Source organism: Tetrao urogallus (genome assembly GCF_951394365.1).
Source record: "Tetrao urogallus genome assembly, chromosome: 16".
Lineage (NCBI taxonomy): Eukaryota > Metazoa > Chordata > Aves > Galliformes > Phasianidae > Tetrao > Tetrao urogallus.
Window position 1 is genome coordinate 12,962,866 of NC_136829.1, and position 21,026 is coordinate 12,983,891.

The following is a 21,026-nucleotide window of genomic DNA, read 5'->3' on the forward strand; positions in this document are numbered from 1 at the left end:
AGACATGAGGGCTGATGGGGATCTAAACCATGGCAGAGGGCAGGACTGCTAGCACCAGGTCACTGCCCACATCTGGCACCAGGCCTTTGCCAAGACAAAATCTGATGTGGGGACTTGCACTTTGCTGGAAATTTAGGGTGGAACTCCACACCATCCCATCCCTTCATCCACTGGCGCAATCTTGGCCCCATACCTGGCTCCTTCTAAGGACAGCAGAGCATTACAGATACGATCCACATGGGTCAAGCACCCTCTTTCATAAGCTGCTTCTCTTACTACTGGTGCAGCTGCAGGTTCACAGTTTGTGACCTCACTAGTTTCTCTGTAAAGCAAAGCATAGTACACGCTGTCTATAGTAAGTCTTTTTGAGTACTCCAGGCTCCTCACATTTCATATTTCAGCCTTGGGAGGAGGAAGGGTGATAGACTGATGGGGTACTGTGCATCCTGCAGGCTCCTAAGCTGTGACAGCTGCCGAAAGCAATGAGGCAGCCTTTGCAGAAGCTGTATTAATGAAGTGAAATATTTAACATAGTATTGTTACCATCAGTGCATATTTGATGGAAACATAAAATGCTCATACAGGAGAATAATTGTAGTTCAGATGCCTGTCCCACCCACTAAGGAGCTATATGTACAATGCCTCTGTGTTTCAATCCTGACACAGTAACCTTTCTTTGTTCCAGAAGCTCCCACATGAAGAAATGGCTGGTATATATTTTGTAATTCTCCCTCTTTGAAAAAAAAATAGCGGCATCAGGAGCTTGACGTTGTGATGAGGAAAGCAGAGAATAACAGATTACCAATTCTCCTCCTCCATCGGCACTGTGAACCACAATGACCCTCTGGAGAAACCAGAGGCTGAGACACACGGCTTGGAAAATCACGTTCTGGTTCCATCCGGTAAGCTGTCTGACGAACGGCTCTCATTCCTCATGGTGCGTCAGCTGAACGTGAGCCAGATTCTGCCTTCACACTGCAGTGAGGCCGGAGGGATTCCTCCGAGCCTGGTGGAATTGCTTTGGAGCAGGAGCACAGCAACTGCAGCCACAGCTGAGCTCACCGAAGCCACTGTGAAGCTGTGAGCATGGTACTGATTACTGCTGGTTTACCCACACGGCTCCCTGCACTGAAGCAATTACTCACTGCCTTTCATTACCCATTCAGGCTGCACTGGCTAAATACAAGACAGATTCAACAATTAATATGAGACAGTGGGGGAAACCTAATTGCTGAAAGCATGATTTCTTAGTAATAAGTAGGAATTGCTAACTGTAAAGGAGTCAGATCCAATAAACTTTAGATTCTAAGCAGAACTTAAGTAGAAACAGTTTTCCCTGTTACTCTGAGTTAGACATGCAGGTTTTGGAGGGACGGGACTTCAGATGCACTCTTCTGAGTCTGGCTCAGGACAGCACCTGCTCTGAGATATCTGCACAGCTGGATGATGGCTTACTCTATCTCTGCACCATCCTTCAAGCCCACATCTGTTCCAAGGATTATTAACTTCATTCCAGGTGTACAGGAGTGCCAGTGTCCTATTTTGGGGTGTATCAGCTGCTGAAGCCCCAGGTCTGCAACAACCTCACACTGGATTGCTTGGAAGCTTCTGCAAACCTGTTCTGCGATGGGTTACTGAAGGAACTTCAGCTGGTCTGACTGAGCAGAACTGCAGGGGTCTCACTCAAAGTTTCCTAGAAATGCAAGGCTGCATTTGAGGCCTCAGGTTCACTCTGTGCCCTTTGCTGTTCACCACCTGCACTGAAGTATTAGAAGCTGGGGTCTCTCCCAGTCTCTGAGATGACTGTACCAACATGCAACAGCCAGGACAGCTTTCTCTGAAACAGGGTACTAAGTGTTGCACTGGGCAAACATTCTCGCATTCTCATTGCAGAAAATTCCCATTGAGACTGATGGATGATATTAGATGTGGTTTGGACATCTAGATTAAGCTGAAACCACAGAAAGGGAGGTGGTTACGTAGCTCCTCATGGATTTATCCAGTTACCATGAGAAACAGTTCTATCTCACCAACTCCAGCACATCACTAATGCAGATCTCTAATCCCAAGAGATCAGCCTCTTTCTTTGGCTAAACAAGGCAAAAATATACTTATTTTTCCCTTTCTGCTGTAGTCTTGGCCAGGAATGAAATTGCACTCAATGAACCCGGGTTTTTTCACTGCACATGAAACATCTTTTATTTCACAACATGGTGCTTACAGATGTTACTCAGCCAGCATACCAGGGCAAACCTTGCAGACCTTGAGCCCTGTGTGTCACCCTATGCCTGTCCATCCAACCCACTCCTCCTTCTCAGCTGGCACGAGACTGGATGTGGCTGACGGGCCTTGGGAACGGGGAAATTGGGCAGTGTGAATGTTGGGCTGGTCCTCCCTTGTGGGAAAGAAAGAGGAAGCCCATGATTCACTTCACTTGTCTTATTGGGATTAAAATGGGAAAGGCTGAGTCAAAGTATCATTGGTGTTTTGTCTGAAGCTGTCAAAATTCACCTGGATTACTGCCTAATTTTTCCTTCCCTCGGCTGTTCTGCAGTTCCTTCTTTTGGCTCCCTCTGGCATTGCTGAGGTTGTACTGCTGCTCATCTCTCCATCTCTGCCAGGACAGTGAAGCAGGCAGTGCTTCACCATGGGCACCTCTGGTCTGCCCTTGGTGAGCACACAGGATGTTTCTGTGGCTGTGGCAAATAAAGGAAAGCAAGCAGACACCCTTCAGCAATGCTGCCATCTGGTTACCAGTCAGTTCTAAGAATAACGTTTCTTGAAAGGGAGTGGAGTCTTGCTTATATTCACAGCATATGCCATAAGGTAGGTAAGTATATGATACTCATTAAGTTGTGTCTGACTTTGATAACTCTTTAGGAGCAATAAATCCAAGGAAAGCAAAATACATTGCAAGCATATACTGAATCTTGCTGACATTTTGAAAGGAATGAAGTATTTGTGGAAAGAAATGTTTACACGTTGCATTTCAAAATTATTTCATAACAATAATTAAATGCAATGTGAACGACCAAAATAAAAAGCAAACGGAAGCAGGCCCAGAGTCACTGACTGGATGACTGATTTTATAGCCAAGTTGGTGTTTTGTGCCTGAGCCTACAGTAAGTTTGCTGGCCACCATGACACGTATCATCCAGACACAAGATGGACAGGATAATGAGACTGAATTTGGGTATCTTCTGAGCTTGTAGACAAAGGCTTGCAGCATCTAAAATGATGAAATAAAGAAAAAATAACAAAGGTGTTCCACCTAATGCTCAAAGACTTGAAGGAATCAGAATATTCCTTCATCTTCCCACACTGCTGAGCTGGTGGATGTAATCTGAAGCACTGCTTTCATGTATGTTTTTTCTTTGTCATCATCTGAAACACCTGCAACCACCAGCCGCCAGCACATCACCCTTGTTACAGATCTGTTTCTGTTTCTTTATCATGGCTAGTAACAAAATTATGTTCAAAAACAGTGACACAGAGAAACAGTGCTGCCTACATGATAGGAGCAAGTCGGTAGGGAAAATGTGAGGGTATTGCACTGGTACTGTAACTTAATTCTTTCTTGAGACACATACTCTGTGGATAACCCAACTTGAAACAAGCTGATTAATGTATTTGAACACTTGAAGCTTAGTTAAGCAATCTGTGTACAGCAGGCTGGGATGAAAGCAAGCCTAAAGAGAACCTCTGGGAACCCCCAGCTCATGCAACAGTTTTATTTTATGAGGAGGCATGAATGCACAGAAGAAAAAGGTCCATTCCTGCTTCAGGCACCCCAGTGTGGGCTCAGTGACTCACATGAGGGATGAGCACATTGTGCCAGTAGGTTTAAGATATAAGTGCTTGGTCAGTTGCATACTATGGAAGGATATGAAGATCCTCTTTAAGTACAGCAAAGAGCCATGCCATTAAATTCACTTTTTTATTCGTCACTGTGAGAAACACCCATGTTTGGAAGGGGTTTTCATGTGTCCATCCCAAAGCCACAGTTTCCAGCACCAACAGGCAATGGCTGTCCACAAAGCCATAAGCTTAGGTATGCATTTGTACAGGTCTGGGTGGCCAGGGAGAACAGAACACCCTTCACAAAGGGCTGGGAAGGAGGAGTACCCCTCCCTCTGTGTGTTTGCACCCACTGTGTGCACAGTGCCAGGGCTGGGGCAGAGCAGGGCAGAGCCGTGGACACGAGCAGCTCGTTGCCCCAAGCAGTGCTGGTCCCTGAGTGCTGGGTGCCTTCCCTGAGGTAACTCGTGCTGCTTCTGCTCTCATCTGTGCTCTTCTTGGCTTTGCTTTTGGTCTTCTTCTGCTGCCACTTCTGTCCCACACTTGGGTACTGCATGTGCTTCCTGCTAAAGGGGTCTGGAAGCTCCAACAAGTCCTCAACTTATTATTTTTGGGCATTAACATATTTAGTACGAGTTTTCCCTTTCTGTGCATTCGTATTTTCTGCAAAGACAGAAGAATAAAAGGATCTGCTTTCTGATGGAGTGTTTCTACCATCCGGGTTGGGATTGTTCACCTCTGTGCCATTGTTGAGCTGTTCCCACCCTGAAACTGGGGTGTGAATGTTTGAACAATTTTGCTTTTCCCATTTGACTACAATGCAAAGTGGCTGAAAGGATTGTATTAAAAACTGCCTGCAGAGCCTCAAAGACTGTAATTTTGCATGTCCTGAATGCACGGCCAGCTGCCTGGCTGCAGCTTGAGTTGTTCTTGGGTGTTTCTTGTTTGCTGTGGGTGAGTCAACTCAATCCTTCCTTCTGTCATTTTGCTGTCCATTGTCTGTTCATTTCTCCTCCGTGGTCACTGACAATCCTTAGATTTATTTGTCGCCTGGTTTCATCATACCCAGCACGTGTCTGAGTTATCTTTTCCTGCCAGGGAGCAATTGAGATCTGCACAGAAGAAAGGTAAGGAGACAGACTAAACCCTCTGCTTGCCTGGCTCCACTTGCATCACAGCAGGAGCAATGCTTCTCTGCCTGGACACAGCCCCATATTCACCCGTTCCCAAGAGGCAGGCTATAGAGAGGTACTGGAGAGTACTGGATCCAGCCCTCACCCTGAGGACATGATATAGATGCTCTTTGTGTGAATTGGTGCATGTTAGGTCCATCACTGCCTGGGGAAATTATGCAAGGTTTTCTTGGTCTTTTTCCAATGCTTATGGAGCAGACATATCTATAATGAAACGATACACAAAGTGAACTGGTTGAAGTTGATCTTTGCTCTCTTCTGACATTTAAGTATAACATATGACAAGTTTTAGTGAGGAATCAGTGGAATCTGCCTGTACTTTCTATATTAACAAACAGTGTGACACAGGTGATTGTAGTGCTGTAGGTTGGTCAATATATTGTGAATGTCAGCACCTGGCTTTAACCAGAGTGCCCAGCAGACCACAGATTTTGCTGTAATTTTCTTAGTTCTCAAAATGCTTACTGCACTGTCGAGAGCAAAACAAAGCCTTTTGAGAATGAGAAAAACAGCAAATTTTACCTAGTGTGGAGTTCATGCTTGTGGCATTCTACAGTTCATGTAACATAAAAGTAATCCTTAAAGTACAAGTTGACATTTGGATTCTTTTCTTTACTACAATAGAAGCAGTGAAACATTATCTGGGCAAGGAAGGGTTTCTGAGCTGTGTCTGAGCTGCAGACTGGCAGTGTTCCTTCCAAACCAGTCTGGTTACATTCCAGCAGGGCTGTGAGCCCCCCCACCCCCCGTGAGGGTAAATAATATCTTTGGAAGTTAATCACAAAATCCCTATCTAGAAAAGAACCCTAAGGATGAGAATGTTCTGACTCCATTTCCTCTCAACTTTTGAGGGTTTGTTCACATTTTAAAAACGTTCTTGCATCAGGATCCCTTCCTGCTTTCATGAGCATCTTCCAGCAGCACCGATGGGTCCTGCAGCACTCATGAATAGCCATGGTTAATAATACAGTATAAATAGTCATAGTCTCTGCAGCGGCAACTCCTAGGTGCGATGCCAGAAGTGAATTGCTGTGACACTGCTCAATCGGCTTCTCGAATCTCTGCCCTCATACCATTTTGTACGATATCCCCTCTGCAGATTCTCAGTTTTGTCCGTAGGTGGCAGTGATCTTTCATTTTTTTTCGTTAAAATAAGGCAGAAACAGACATGCACGAAAATCTTCCTGATTTTACTGGAGAGTCTGGACCAGATATGAGTTCAGTACTGTGAGGAACAGCCACAGATTTGCCGTCATTCTGTTTCCACTTTGCCCCAGAGCATGCTAAAAAGGCAGTCATAATACTGCTTACACCATTTAAATCCCAATGCAATAATCAACTGCTGTTGCAAGGAGGTGTAAGTCTGAAAATATTATATACATGCATGTGTGTGCATGCATGGTGGAGCTCTGTCTTCTGGGATGTATTCCAGGGCAGTTACACAGCAAGTCAGTCCCAGTCTTTTAGTAAAAACAGCCTGTGAGTCCTTTCTGGCTTCTTGTGAGGGGTAATATTTTAAAAGCCCCCATAATCACTGTGTGTGTTTTATTTCAGTCAGTATTACATACTTGATTGCAGAAGATGGGTAATTTTTCTCCCAGGAAAAAACACACCAGAGATCAGAGCCTGTGATCTCTGTTCTCTATCAGTTAAAGATAACTTATTTGATGCAAATAGAGCTGCATCAACAGGAAACTCGAGCAATTGAGAATCAAGCTACAAATCATTGTAGAAATAAATAAGAAAAAAACAGGATTTTGTTTCTCTCAGATGTGCACTGATTTTACAGTGCACACAAAAATGGAAACATGCAGCCTGCAAATATTCCACCCACTGCTTAAGTTGTCTCCTGGCATAAACCAGGAGGCCTTGGGAATGGAAAACAAAAGTAAATCCTCCAGATTCAACAAGATACTAAATTTACCACTGAGAGTAAGCAGTAGGATTTGAATCTTGTTTTCTTCTCTTCCAATAGAATAATATTCAATGTTGCTAAGAAACAGAACTACGTAGCAAGGACAAGAGGCCATTGTACATCCAGGGGGGGAAGTTGGCTGTTTTCCACAATAAATCAGAAGTTCTGATTTATAGTGGAAATATCAGCTGAGAAGATAAAACCCACAAAAAATAACTCTGCATTTGAAATCAAGGCTCAGTGCTACAGCTGCTATCAGTGTGGTGATTCTCAACTGTATGCGGCTGCAGTTCGTGTCTCAGCATCTTTTGGTGGGGATCATTTGGTGTCCAGCTCAGCACTGGGCACTCAGAGGACAAAAGCAGGCCTGAAGAGAGGCCCAGTTTGTATTTCACGTCAACCACGATGCAGCATAAAATAGAAACCAGACCTGAATTTCTCTGCACATGGACTGCGGTTAGCAAGAACCCACCATCTGAAACAATAACTGGAAGCAGACACTGGAGGTACAGGCTGAAATGAGAGCTTCCTCCTGATTCGGAGATTCAATTTTTAAGGAACAATGCTTTTCCTCCTTTTCTCCAATTGCCAATGGCTGCTTAATGAAAGCACTAAGGAAGGAGTTGTTCCACCGTGCCACTACAACTTCCCTGATCGATGCAGACATTCAGCAAAGCAATACTAGACACTTGGCACTCACGGTGCCCATGCCAGGAGTCCAGCATTATGCCCTGGGGCTAGAACTGGCTGCAGCCCTCAACATTCCTCTCTTTGGAGACCTTCCTCCATCAGGGAGTGGCTCAGAAAGGTCTCTCCTTATTGTTCACTGGTGAAGCCTAACGTGTAACCTAAGCCAAAGCCAGCAGGAACCTTCCTCTACATTCAACCTTCTGCCACTTGCAGGGAATGTGTCTGGTCCCAAAGAATTCAGAGGGTACATAAATGTATTTCAAATTGAAATTTTTGAATTATCTAATGAGCTAATGGCAATTAACTAGCTAAGATCATTCTCGAATTGCAGTCAGAGCTTTGACTCCAACATGTACGAACATGAGAAGTGGTCTTACACCTGCCAAATACAGGCAGCAGTGATGCAGCTGTATCAACACAAGATGCAAAAAGCTCTAAAAACACATCCAGAACTATAAGTGAACACCATGGGGGCTGATTCATGGCCTTGCCTTGCTGCAGCTAGCCCAGGGAACACCATTCAGCTCATCTACGAGCTGCAGCTGAGTAGCAAAGCCACCTGGAGCTGCCCCACATTTCATAGCCATGGGCATTTACTTCTTTTTTCTCTCTTGTTACTTAAAAAGCGACAGCAAAAATGTAAACCTCCACAAAGCTGCTGTAATTCTTTCATATAATTTGGCCTTTTTCACCTTATTTTGCTATTAACTCCAATTCTTTCCTGTCTCATGAGTCCTAACAAACAACATAAGTGTGACTGCCTCCACTTTTCTTCAAGAAAGAAGAACGTAATCCATGGCATTAGCAGTGAGCAGCTGTGAGCCCCTATGAGTAACCAGGCTGGAACACGTCCTGCTGATGCAGGCTGATGACTAGGGCAGGTGTTTTTGAGAAAACAGGTGGAGCTTATCAGGAGTTTAAGCAGCCTATCAAAGTCTATTGACATTGGTTGTCTCTCAATTTGAATTGCTTGGTAAACTGATATAAATGAGAAAGAAAAATTGTACTTTTCCTTCCTCTTCACTTCATAGGGACTATGGGGAACACAAGGAGTGCCCTAGAGGAAGTTGAAGGAGACTGCCCGTGTCCAGTAATAAGCTATCAGGTAATTAAGAGCTGCCCACACTCACTTTCTTTGGCTGTAACTTACTGCAGTCATTATGTTTCAAATCTCATGGTGTATCTAATCCTAAGAACTGTTTTGTTTGGTATTCCAGGCTCTACCTGAATCTCCTGCAACTGTTAAAAATGGATCTGCTGTATTTGCCCAGGATCATTCTCCTGCAATGAATGGTGGAGGTATGCACTAGGGAACGTTTAAGTCTCTTTTTGCTATGAAAGAGAGAATTTTATGCTGGAGCAACAATAAGTATTGATGTATGGTCTCAGCTTAAGTGATGAACTCGTGTTTTAGTTCTTACTTCTGAGTCTGTTCAGCACGAAGTATTACAGGGCAAGCACGGTTTGATTGTGGCTGATATACCCTTATGTGTAAATTGTGAATGTTAGTTTGGAAATAGAAAGGAATCCAGCATGGCTTGGCTCTTGTGCACTGTTTTCCTGCATGAAATAAAGAACAGGAAAAGGAAGAGAGGTATCAGGTGCTTTTGGAGGGATGTGGCTAAGTCGCTGCCTCAGTAAGAGCGTTCCATTTCTCACCTATTTCATGATAGCAGGGCAGCAACCAGGCTGGCGTATGATGCTACTGGAGGCAGGCTGGATCCTGGGCTCCAAGAAAAGGTGCCTGTCAACAGCTCAGCCCTGCTCTCCTTGTTCACATCCTTTCCGAATATCAGCTGTGAAGTACATGGCCTAAGTGCTAAAAATCGGGCTGTGAGCAATTTTGAAACGTTGTCTCCACATATTGGTGGGCAATTGCTCTCAGCCTCAGGTATGTCTCCCTCTCTCTCTCCCCCCTTACATTTCAGCACCTCATTAATTTCTCCTACTACCTCTCATTGGCTCTGGAGCTGTATTAAGCAGCACTCACTGTTGCAGCGTTGCTTCAGTCTCTGCAGATCCAGCCCAGTTAATTTTACCACTATTTTCCTTGCGTTAGATTTCTTTCTAGACTCAGAATATAATGAACGCCAATCTCTCTCCAATCTCTCTCCAATCTCAGTAAGGAAAGAAAACATTATTCTATTATTCGTTTTTAAGAAAAACTTCTCAGCCTGTTACATCCTGCTACATCCAGTTGAAAAAATCTAAATGTAGACAAAAATAATCAAGTCTGGTATGGAAATAAGCAGATGGTACTGATTACCATCAGAATGCCCCGTTCCCTGCTAAATTTCCTAATGCCACCTAGCTAAAAGAAGTCAGTTGAAATGGCTGCCCACTAAAAACTACAAGCCTGTCATTGTGTGCTCCTGCTAGTGTAAACCAGAGGAGATCTGGGCAGTAAATAAAAGCCAGGTAAAGACTTAAGAAGTAAGTGCATGTTTTAATTTTAACATGTAAAATTAAGCATATGTTATTATTTTATTTAAATGGTTTCCTCAATTAATGTAATTACTAAACAAGTTTAAGTAGCAAGCTGCAGAATTGGACTAGGCTATGTTGATATTACTCTGTAATTTTATTAATGTTTAAGGAATAGTTGAATCATTTACTGCTTAGATACCACTGAAATCATGCCAGATTTAATCAAGAAAATCTGGTTGATATTGGGGGGGAAAAAAGGGCAAAAAATAGTGCAGTTATTTATTTCATGCAGCAAAAGGCAAGTGAAGCAAGTAGGCTGTGATAACAGATATGTCTGTGGTCTTCATCTTGTTAGATTGCCAGATATGACCATGTGCTGTGCATTAAATGATAGAGTTGATAAATGAGTGTATGAAATCTGTATCTGCTAATATAATGAAAAAATGGAGTTGTGGAAGTTAACTTAATATGACTAGGGGAAGTGATGCTGTTTTGGAGAGCCCCATCACCATCTGCTTCACATCTGGGTGAGCAGGTTGGGGACTTCACTGCTTGTGCTCAAACAGGCTGACAGATGTGTGGGCTTAAGGATTCTTTCCATTGCTTGCCTTTCCTGCTTCTCCTGATTCTCTGGGCTGCAGGCATTGCACAGTGCTATCATCCACCTTTTCCTCCTTTTAAAGCCATTTAAATACAATGGCTCCTTTACATCTTCTTGACATCTTTCTTTGTGGCAAAAGGATGATGACTTCTAATGTCTGCTGCTGGCCTTTCTGAACCTCAAGTGATAAAAGTGCTCTGTTAACAACAAGGGGAAGGGGACAGAGCTAGCAGCAGTATATCCCTGAACCACACAGAGTACATATGCCTATTGTCTCTGTGGTTGTCTGATCTCCGAGGAAGAGAATAATGCTGCAGTTCTATAATAACATTGCTAAACAGAATATCTCTTTGTAACTGGTTTTTATTCAAATAGCCAGGGATAGTAAGATCATATTTTTTTAATGCCCTGGTCAGATGAGTTCTCGCCCCTCTCACCCCCCAAAATAAAAACAGAACCATTTTCTCCTAGCACTTGTTTTATGGTATGCTCACCACACGCTAGCAGCCAACAGCAGGACGTGTCTGTGCTGAGGACCTTGGCGATTCAGGTTGTTCCTCATTCAATAGCTGTAAATGAGGTGCACTGTGGAAGACTCAGCAGGATAAAGGGCAGGAAGCAAGAAATTGCAAACATGAGATGTCACAGGTCTTGCTGAAGACGTTCCCTGACAGTATTAGCTATGAGGGTGAGTGTAGCTGCTGAAAGAAGACTAGTAAAACAAAGGCTAAGGAGAAGGATTGTGTTTTATGAAGGAATCTGGAGGATGTAACTGTACAACCTGAGTATTAAAAATAGATTTCACCCAGAATGTGGCTTAAGCTGCTGCTAGGGACATAAAGAGCAAACCAAGATCCAGAGAAAATTGGGTTATAGTGAGGAAAGCAGTCTGGAGGTGCTGCACAGAAATGCTTTTAGACATTGCTGAACGTTTCCAGGCAATAACAGAGACTTTGGCTAAAAATGAAAACCTTTGTGGGAGCAAAAAAAGGCTGAAATGAGATGTGTCAAGAGGTTGGAAAATGTTGCTGTCAAAGTGGCAACATTTCCACCCAAACAATACGATTTCAAAAACTTCCTCCTTTGCAGTTTGCTGTGAATATGGCATGCATCGAATCCTTCTGTTCACCCACCACATTAATACCCTCTCTCTGGTGGGAAGATCTGCTTTGCCTGGTGTGTGAGCAGACTTTCTCTGAAGTGCTTGGGACTGTTTTGACACAAGAGATGTGCTGCAGAGCACATGCCAGCGATGCTTTCCAGGTCTTTCATTCCTGTAATTACAATTAGAGATAAAAGTAGCTTGATAGGTTCATGAGCTACTTTTGTTGAAGGTGATCTTATATTCTATTTTTACAATAAAAACTGTGCTTTGTTTTTTATCTATTACATGAAACAGAAGTTTGGCATTTATTTCAATTATTTTCCAGTGCATTTTTTTTCCACTTCAGCTGGAGGTGGGTTTGCTTTTTGCTTTCTTCCCAAGTTTCCAGCTATAATTAGTAGTTATATCTTCAGTTCCTCGTCTCATATAGCACTACAGGAGGTTTGGGAAACTGTAGCTGATGCCTCAGCAGATATGGGAGCTGAATTATTTGCACCTTTTCTTTGCATGTCAGTATGTTGAAATTGATTTTGGTAGAACATTGTAGAAGAATATTACTGGCAAAGGAATCTCGCCAGCATGAGTAATTTTCTTGCTTGAATAATAACAATTCAGGGCAAGAAACTTTCTCATTAAAGGGCACAAAGAAACAAACATCTATTTACTGGGCAGAATATGTTGTACGGAGGAACTCCGGGCCTCTCTGCATGTTTTGCACATGCACGGAAAAAATAAGAAAGCAAATGTCAGATGTAAAATGTTGGAAGCAGATTCCATGGCCTCCTGGTGGCTTCTGAGATGCTGGCCTTGACTGCCACTCTTGCAGTGGCAGTCTGTGCTTTGACAGCTGTTGCCTTTGCAGCTGGAGAGCATTTCAGTAAATTCGCTCAGTGTGTAAATGATGACATGCCAGCACACTGGCCCATCTCTATTGGAAAGCTGGTGTAACTCTAGTGTGAAAAGCTAACCAGTAGGTTGGGGTTTTGCAATCTAAAAATGTTCATTTTTCCTTATCTTGAAAAGGCATTTTTAAAATAAAACAGCATTGGAAATATATACTGTGGGAGACAGGCATTTTAGGCAAGCTTTATCGGCAACTGGAGTTTCATTTCTGTTACAGTGCAATGCAATATTGCCTAAAGATTATAATAATTACTACACATTTCAACTTTACTCTGAAAACAGCAATTTTTAAACTGAATTTTAGCAAGTTAGGTTGAGACTGACAATTTTGCCCAGCTATAATTAAGTAGAGCTAAATTTACACTTGAAGTCCGTGTCAGTGATTGACAGCAAAAATCGATATTGATCCCAGTCAAAGTGAAGGAGAGAAGCTCAAGGCATAAAGCTGGCTTATCTCCTTACAAGACTACTTGTTTTCTGGGGTTTCGCACTACATGAGCATCTGATTCAGTCTTCTATCCACAAAACCGACATAAGAGGCATTTTCTCTTGTTGCTTTTGTCTTGTACAACACAAGATCCTTCCTCGTTGCTTATAAAGTACTTGGGATTTTTACCTCATGTATATTAATGAAGCATCAATGTAATATCAATCATGAAATATGCCTTTAAGATGAAAGTTTTTTCTTAATCTGAAGTGTAATGGTTATATGTACCCAAGGGAGAATTTTGTGAGAATTTCTGACAGGGGAAAGAAAGGTGACAGTCTTATCCTCAGGATGAAAAGAGACAAAAGCATAATACAACGTGTAAACATACAATGTCCAGCTCAGATGTGATTTATAATTGCTCAAATAAAGTTTAAACTAGACTACAAAAAATAGAAGATTCTAAGTAGAAATGGCTCTGCGGAGTGTAGAAGGGGAGACAACAGATTTGGAAAACTGAGTGAAATAGGCTGTGAGTGCACAGGCCTTTGGGAATTTGGTAAGCCAGGAAACAAAATCAATCCTCTGTTTCTGATCTTTATTTCTGCCCAGCTCTGATAGAGGAAAGTGTAATATAATAATATGGAACTTTGTCTCAAGTTTTATCAATACTTTTGCATAACACTTTAGGCTACTTCCCAATTAAACTTATATTCAGATGAAGTGAATTCACCCAGACCACTTGATTAAAATGCTGAAGGCGTCGGGGCTGATTTGTTTCTTGTAACATGCCTGCCAGGGTGAGTGCCCCAAAATCACAGCTACAACCCAGCACTGGCAGCTGAGCAGGGGCTATGCAGAGCATAGAATTTGCACCAACACCAGTGTGGGACAACAGGATGGAAAATCAGACAGGCTGGCCCTACAGATAAGCTGTAATATGTGCTCAGTGCAAGAAAACAACAGGGGCTTTAAACAAGCTGTGCTATGTGGTCCTTGCTGGGGCTCAAATCTTAAACTACTTTATTAAGGAGGTTGGTCACCGTGCTTAATTGTGCAACCCTTACAACCTCTTTGCTGTGTGGGATAATTACTGTTTCGTACTTCTTTGCAGTGGCTGTGAAGGAGAGTGTTGCACGGGATAATGCAGCTGCTTCTTCCCCAAAGACAAAGGAGCAGAGTGCTGCCGTGGTGGGCAGGGAGGCTGCTGGGAGCGCTGCCAGCAGGGCTCTGCCATCTGCAAAGCACCGCTCTGTCTTTGCGTTTTCATGGTCTGTACCAGGGCGTACTGAAGACCCAGCATCGGATTCATCGGTTGGATTGGCGAAGCTTGATGTCAGCTCGGAGGCGCACGGCGTGAACAAAGCACCGAGTGACAGCGCGGCCTCCCCTGCGGCAGCTGCGCCTCAGCCCAGCACCCATAAAGAGCCAGAGCAGGCCCTGCCAGCAGCCGCACCTCAACTCAGCAGCCCCGCAGTGCCAGGGACACCTGAGGGAGAGGATGCGGCCGTGCTGAAGCCGAAACAAGTCAACTTTTTTGACAAGATCTTCAAACTGGAGAAGGGGAAGGAGAAGAGCCAAGCGCAGCCGGGTGCCCAGGAGGGTGGGCAGCCTTTGGGTGCTCCTGACGGGCGCAGCACTGCGCAAGAGGCAGCTGGACCGCAGAGTGCTTCCAACAGCATCCCGACTGAGAAGGTAAGTGCTGGGACTTGATGCGCACACTAAACCCAGATCTGTTCTCAGCTCCTCTGCCTGGCAAGCTCTCCATGACAAGCTATCTTATATTGCATTCTCCCCTCCTGCAAAATCAAGTGCATGGAAAGCCCGTGCCACAGTTAAAGACAACTAGAAATAACAGCACAGGGCAGCCTGTTGCAGTGATGGGTCAGGGAGTGAGTTGGCAGTCTTAAAATTACTGGAGGTAATCCCTGGGAGGGGAGCCCACGGCAGGGCAGCAGCAGCTCTGATCTGTGCACAGGCAAGGTAACAGTATTAACGCTCAGTAGTCTGAATGGCAAAGAGTGGCTATCTACAAATGAAGGCCAAAATACCTGAAGGTAAAGTTGTTACTTGCTCTTTTGGAGTTTGACACCAGATAGTTAAAGAAATTCTTGTGGAATGGCTGCTTCTCTCGAGCAGCGTCTGCTTATTGCGTCCCATGCAAGCTCCGTTAAGGAAGATGTAGTAAAAGCTTTTGTACTATTAGTCATCACAAATTCTAGTAAAAAAAAAGTCTTTAGGACTGATTTTGCAGGAGGGGAAGATGCAATATAAGATAGCTTGTCATGGAGATAGCATGTCATGGAGAGCTTGCCAGGCAGAGGAGCTGAGAACAGATCTGGGTTTAGTGTGCGCATCAAGGAAATGTGTTGTTACTTCTAGCAGTATCTGTTTCGTAACCCAAATGCTATCCTTTTGTCTGAAACCAAAGGACAGATAGCAATAGAAGACAAATAGTGAGAAGTAGTCCATTTGTTACTGTCCTTTGTTACCAGAATGAGTGTAGCATCTCAGTTCTCAGGCTTATTGCTGGTATGGTTCACTGCCTACAGGAAAGCTTCACTTCAGCCCCAATGCATATCTGAAATAAAGTCTATTTTTCAAGGACAGGATGATGAGATTTTTACACATCCTGGTAAGTCTGAAATCAGTAAAAAACACTGTAGGATTGATTTTTCAGCAGCTAACTGTTGAAAACATTCAGTCTTTGGATTGAGTGTAAGTGGCATAGCTCTTAATAGTTTCACTGGAATGGTGCCTGTCTGTACTACTTAGGATCTAGTGCAAGTCCTTGCAGGGCTGGGAACAGGAGGGAGGCACTGGCTGCATGTCCTCCCCTCAATGGAATCTCTAAATGTTACTTTCAAGGTGATGGTTTTTATCTGATTACTTTGGGCTTTCAAATAACACTGCTGCACTGAAACTGCTTAAAATAATGTTGAACATGGCTCAGAGGATGCTCACAGCTAGAACTGACAGTACACGTTATTCCCAAACTCCTCTTAACTTCTATTCTTCTACTTCACGTTTGAGGAAATATAAAATAGAGATGATCTCGTTACTTGTATAAATGTAAAAATTGAAATATCTTTAAAGATTAGTTCATAAGACTTAGGTGATGCTTTTAATCGTGTTTCAGATGTGTAACCCACCACCAGTATCTCATCTCTACATGTTACTGTAAGGCATCTGCAGTCTCAGCCTTAGCAGCACATCCAGTCATTCACTGAGGAGACAGACATGGATCAGAATGAATCTCTCTGATGTGTTGCTTCTATCTGTAGCTATTACAACGAAGTTTTTTGTTGATGTAAACTCCTGCAGATATTGACTAAAACACACAGCAAAAAATTTGCTGCTTGCTGGAATAGTTGTTTTTTACAAGCAAACGTCTGTTTTATAATGACAAATCATTTCCTGTTTTGCTGAGACTGTAAACAGAATGCAAAAGGTCACAGTTCTTTCTGTGGAAGGATCATGGCATGAAATGTTTTCTAATTAAATAAGCTGAAGTGACTTTAATTGGGAGTCTGAGTTACAGACTTGCTGGTGAATGGGAAAGACCAATCGGGCATTTCTGATGAGCATCCATCAAGGGATGGGGACAGGACAAGAAATTCCAAAGCTTTTTTTGCTAGTTCAGATGCATTAGGATTACTGCTCATCTGGAGGACTGTATCATAAGGGAGAGTGACATTTTTAACCTTATCCTTGAATTTTCTGATGATAATTCTTGTCTTTCAATCCTCAAATATACAAAGGAAGGAGTATGTGCTGGGGACAGGGAAACAGTTGACAAGGGCATTTCCTGGGAGAAAAGTAGCAGCTGAACACTCCTGGTATTTGCCAGACTTCAACTGCATTCCTAAAACAAAAGCTGAGGCTCTGCCTTGCAGTTCAGTTGCTTTGTTTCTTCTAGAGTTGCTCATTCTCATGTAGGATGGAGAAATGGCCAAATCTAAATTAATTACTGTTACTTTCTTAACTCTAAACTGTTACCCAATAACCATACTAAAAATCCAGATATTGCTGCTCATGGTTTCTTTAATTTCTTGTTGGATGATGGCTTGTAGTATTTGTAAAAGAAAAAGACGACTTTCCCTGAGTTGAGTGCCAGCACATAACAAGCAGCATTGCTGGTAAGTAAGAGAGATTCCACAGTTGTAGCTTAAGAGCTGCACAAACATTCTGTGTTTGGTGAAACACTCTTTATTTTTGTGGTCTACAAAACTACATTCAGAAGACAGCATAATTAAAACAAGGACAGAATTCATGAATTCATGAAGCATTTACTATGTAAGCCAAAGAAAAGATAAATTATATGCCTGTAACGTTTCACTGAGCCGTGATTCATACAAACAAAAGTGCAGGCAGTTCTTTTGATATGTTTTCCTAATGACTGAACCGAAATGACAGTGTAAGTACTTAAGGTGTTTATTACCCCCAAGCTTGGATCCCCGAAGAAATGAATTGAACATTTGCACAGGATCTGTTAACTTCTAATGGTGACTTTCTTCTGTTACTCTGAGAGTTTTCTTTCATTAGTATTTGCCTTCAGGGCCCTGCACAATGCCTTACACAGTGAGCTGCTGCAGAGCCTTCTGTGGTCATTGGACAATGGCTCTTAAAATGCATTATTGTAGGACTCTATGCTATCTCTCTTTGATTTATATGCTGAACCTGACTCTGTACTCCTTCCTACAGCAGTGTTCCCATGAAGGCAAGAAGGATCACTGCATCTATGCAAGGCCAGCTTTGACTGAGTTATATCACAGTATCTAGTGGCAGGTCTGGCTTGGGACTCCTGGCCTGGGAGCTCTGTGTGTGGGTTGCTTGGTGGCATCTCTGTGCTCTGCATGCCAGAATGCAGGGGTTTCTGGATTGAAGCACTGTGCCTCCAGCTCTTCATGATCTGCAATAGCTTTTACATTTGCTGGGCAGTTTAGAATTAGCAGGGAGACACTGCTAGTACTGCCAGTGGTCGTGACTGTCACTTGTGCAATAGGTTCAGATAGTAGTTGCTGCTCATAATAGCTGTTTCCCTTGATGTTTAGCAGCTTTCTTCTTCCTAAATGATGTGCACAGCCTAAGCAGGGAGAGCTCAGATCTGAGCATGTGTAAAAATGTTTTTTTTAATAGCATCAAGCACTTCGTTAATGAAATCTTGTTTAGTGATGCATGTTCCGCCTAAATGGTGACCTACTCTGAGAACGTGGGTCTCTTGCCTCATGCTTTTGTTGCCCCTTACATATCTGAAATAGAGCCAGCATTTTTCATAAAACCAGCACTCTTTAGATGGCATCCCTGGAGGAAGGGCTGCCAGAGCTGGCATGTCTGCATGCATTCTGCATGGGACATATTGTTCTTGGAACCACTTGGGCCTCTAACTGGCAGCTGGACAAAGTGTTGTGTTAGGACCTTGAAAGTAACTCCTAAATAGCCTGTTAAACTTCTGAGCTACTTTGCTGTGTTTCTTCATGGGTAAATTTGGAACGTAGTGGGTGGAGAATTACAGAATTCTGTTCTTGTATGTAAAGCTGTCTGTTTAGCTCCTTAAAAGCTGCATCAAGATTGGTCACTCTAAGTTCATTTTTTCTAATGCCAGGTTAGCCTCTGAAGTCTTCACTCAATTATAGATGTTTATTCTCCTCCTCTAAAACATGTACAAAAAAGTAGACTCTTTAAAAGTCCTATAAAAATACTGCTTTTAAATCCCTTAGTTGTAGGAAAAAGGTTCATGAGTACAATTTAATATTCTTCAATATTTTTTCTGGTCAAAATCAAATGAATATTTATATTTGAAAGTTTAGGAAAATAAATAAAAAAAAAAAAATTAAATGTTGGTGTTAATTAGAACTATAGCCAGTCCTTGAGAGACAGTATTTCAAAGATGCTGTGCACTAGAGACACCTGGTCAGGCTCTTCTGTTTCTTGTCTTAATTTTATTTCTGGATTCATCTGGGTATCCGGTGTTCAAACAACTGCTCCTCTACTTGTGCCTCCTACTGACAAGATGTGTACTGCTGTCTCTTTGGGGATGACAGCTTCTGGAGAAATACAGCATGACTGGGATGCTCCATTTAGTGAAGTCCAGGTCACCACCATGCTGAGCACAATTACTTCTCTAACAGTGACTGATCCACTCTTACATTTATGGCGTACAGATGAATAGAAGGAAAGAATATTATTCATAAGACTTGGATATTAATAACTAGATGCTAGTAATGTTGGTCTTTAAAGAGATGTGGAATAGGACATCAGGACTTGTCTTAAGACGATCTCTCCTGTGAAAGGTTTGTGTTGCCATTATCTGTGTAGGTTGAAAGCAAAAGTGCAGAATGGCATAACAGTTTGGTGTAAAGGGGCTCTAGGCTCTCCAAAACTGATCTAAAAGACATTTGTCTGAATAGGAACAAGGTGGTTTTCAAGAATATTACACACTTGTGAGTGCTTAAGCACTGGAATACTATTTTTGGGTTCTGGTAAATGTAATTCCAGAAAAAGAGGAGACGGCTCAACCCGGCTCAAAAGCATTACTTTGAGTTGTTGCTTTTTTCTTTTTAATCTATACCTTGTTTGTATTTGCAAGATAATTTATTTCTGGAGTTGCAGTATAACAGGGTGTTGGAAGAAATCTTTGTATGGTACAATCAGACACTGAGCCATCAAAGGCTGAAATCTCAGTATTTGTTTCTATTCACAAGTTCGGCCTTGGAAAGAGAAAAGCAGTTTTGTTTGGGATGCTGTGTGCAACTTTACTTCTGTTATACTTGGTAGCTTGGAACAATGCTCCTCCAATCAACAACAAACGCTGAATATATTAGAAATGAGGGGAAAGAGCTGTATAAATGCTCGATTGTTCAGAAGACGTAGGCTGGAGAAATATGGTTGGAATTAAGGTTGTGACTCTGAGGAACATAATGCAAGTCACAAATGTTACTTTCGCATTCCTCTGCAAAGTAAGCAGGCTGAGACTGAGGGAACTCTGTCCCCGTTTTTTTAGGAGATAGATGACTGCAACCAGAGGAACCTCCGGCAGGACTCAGCAGGTGTCAGTGGTCTCCCTGCTGGGCAGCCTGAAAAGGCAGAGGTAAAGCAAGACAACTCCCAGGCAGCTACTGCAGTGGACAACAACTCCGTCATGAGTTTCCTTAAAACACTGGTAAGCATTGCTTTTCTTCTTCATCTGGGAGTTCAAATTGATTTCTTATACAAAATCCCATGTGGCCATGATCAGCTTAATGCAATGTACTCGCTGTCATGTGCACTGAGGAATAACGAAGCCAAACAGATGCCTTAGAGAATGGTGTGAGAGGTACAGAGAGTTGCAGGCACAGTGCAGTTGTGAGTTAATGATGCTGACCTACTCTGAGACCATTCCCTGCTGCACGGACACCTGCAGACCTGGAGGCATTTGGCTACCTTAAATATCTTGTATTGAAGCACTGATTTTTAAATTTTCTAGTAGTTTTCACTTTTATGGTGTTACTGAATTTTATACAACCAATATAATTTTTGCTCTATGTATCTTTCATCTTTGCTACTGCCTTTAGGTTACCCTTCAGACCTTTGTTTTAGAAGTTTTCCCTTACGTGGGGAAAAAAGTCTGTGCCTTTCACCTTTGTATTCAGGAAAAAGAAATCAACTTACTAGAACCAAACAGATGATCCTTCAAAGCTTTTGGAAGATTTAGATACAACTTTTTTTTTTTTTCCTCAAATGTATTTAAGGTCTCCCCAAGCAAAGCTGAAGCCAGCAGGGAACCTGAAGACAAGGTAGGCAGATCCTCATTTTGTCACTGATAAATGTATGGGCTTGAATGCAAGCATTTCTTCATTGTGTTTGCTTCCTCCCATGCTGATATTATCATTTGCAGTAATTTAAAATGTTATTCCATCTGAGTAAGTTGGAAAGAAAGATGAGCATGAGTAAAGAGTAACTCTATCTCATACATTGCAGTCAAGATC

General features: G+C 42.6%; 1 protein-coding gene across 1 annotated transcript in view; it reads left to right on the plus strand.

The window, feature by feature from the left end:
* Positions 1 to 8,632: 8,632 nt before the first annotated feature.
* Positions 8,633 to 21,026, plus strand: part of BCAS1 (brain enriched myelin associated protein 1) — a gene marked incomplete at both ends in the record, with an annotated part of 36,812 nt that continues 24,418 nt past the window's right edge. The window contains 5 exons of the mRNA XM_079543353.1: positions 8,633 to 8,701; positions 8,814 to 8,895; positions 14,174 to 14,754; positions 20,063 to 20,221; positions 20,790 to 20,834. Of these exons, the coding sequence (XP_079399479.1) occupies positions 8,633 to 8,701; positions 8,814 to 8,895; positions 14,174 to 14,754; positions 20,063 to 20,221; positions 20,790 to 20,834 (936 nt within the window). The remainder of the gene's footprint in view (positions 8,702 to 8,813; positions 8,896 to 14,173; positions 14,755 to 20,062; positions 20,222 to 20,789; positions 20,835 to 21,026) is intronic.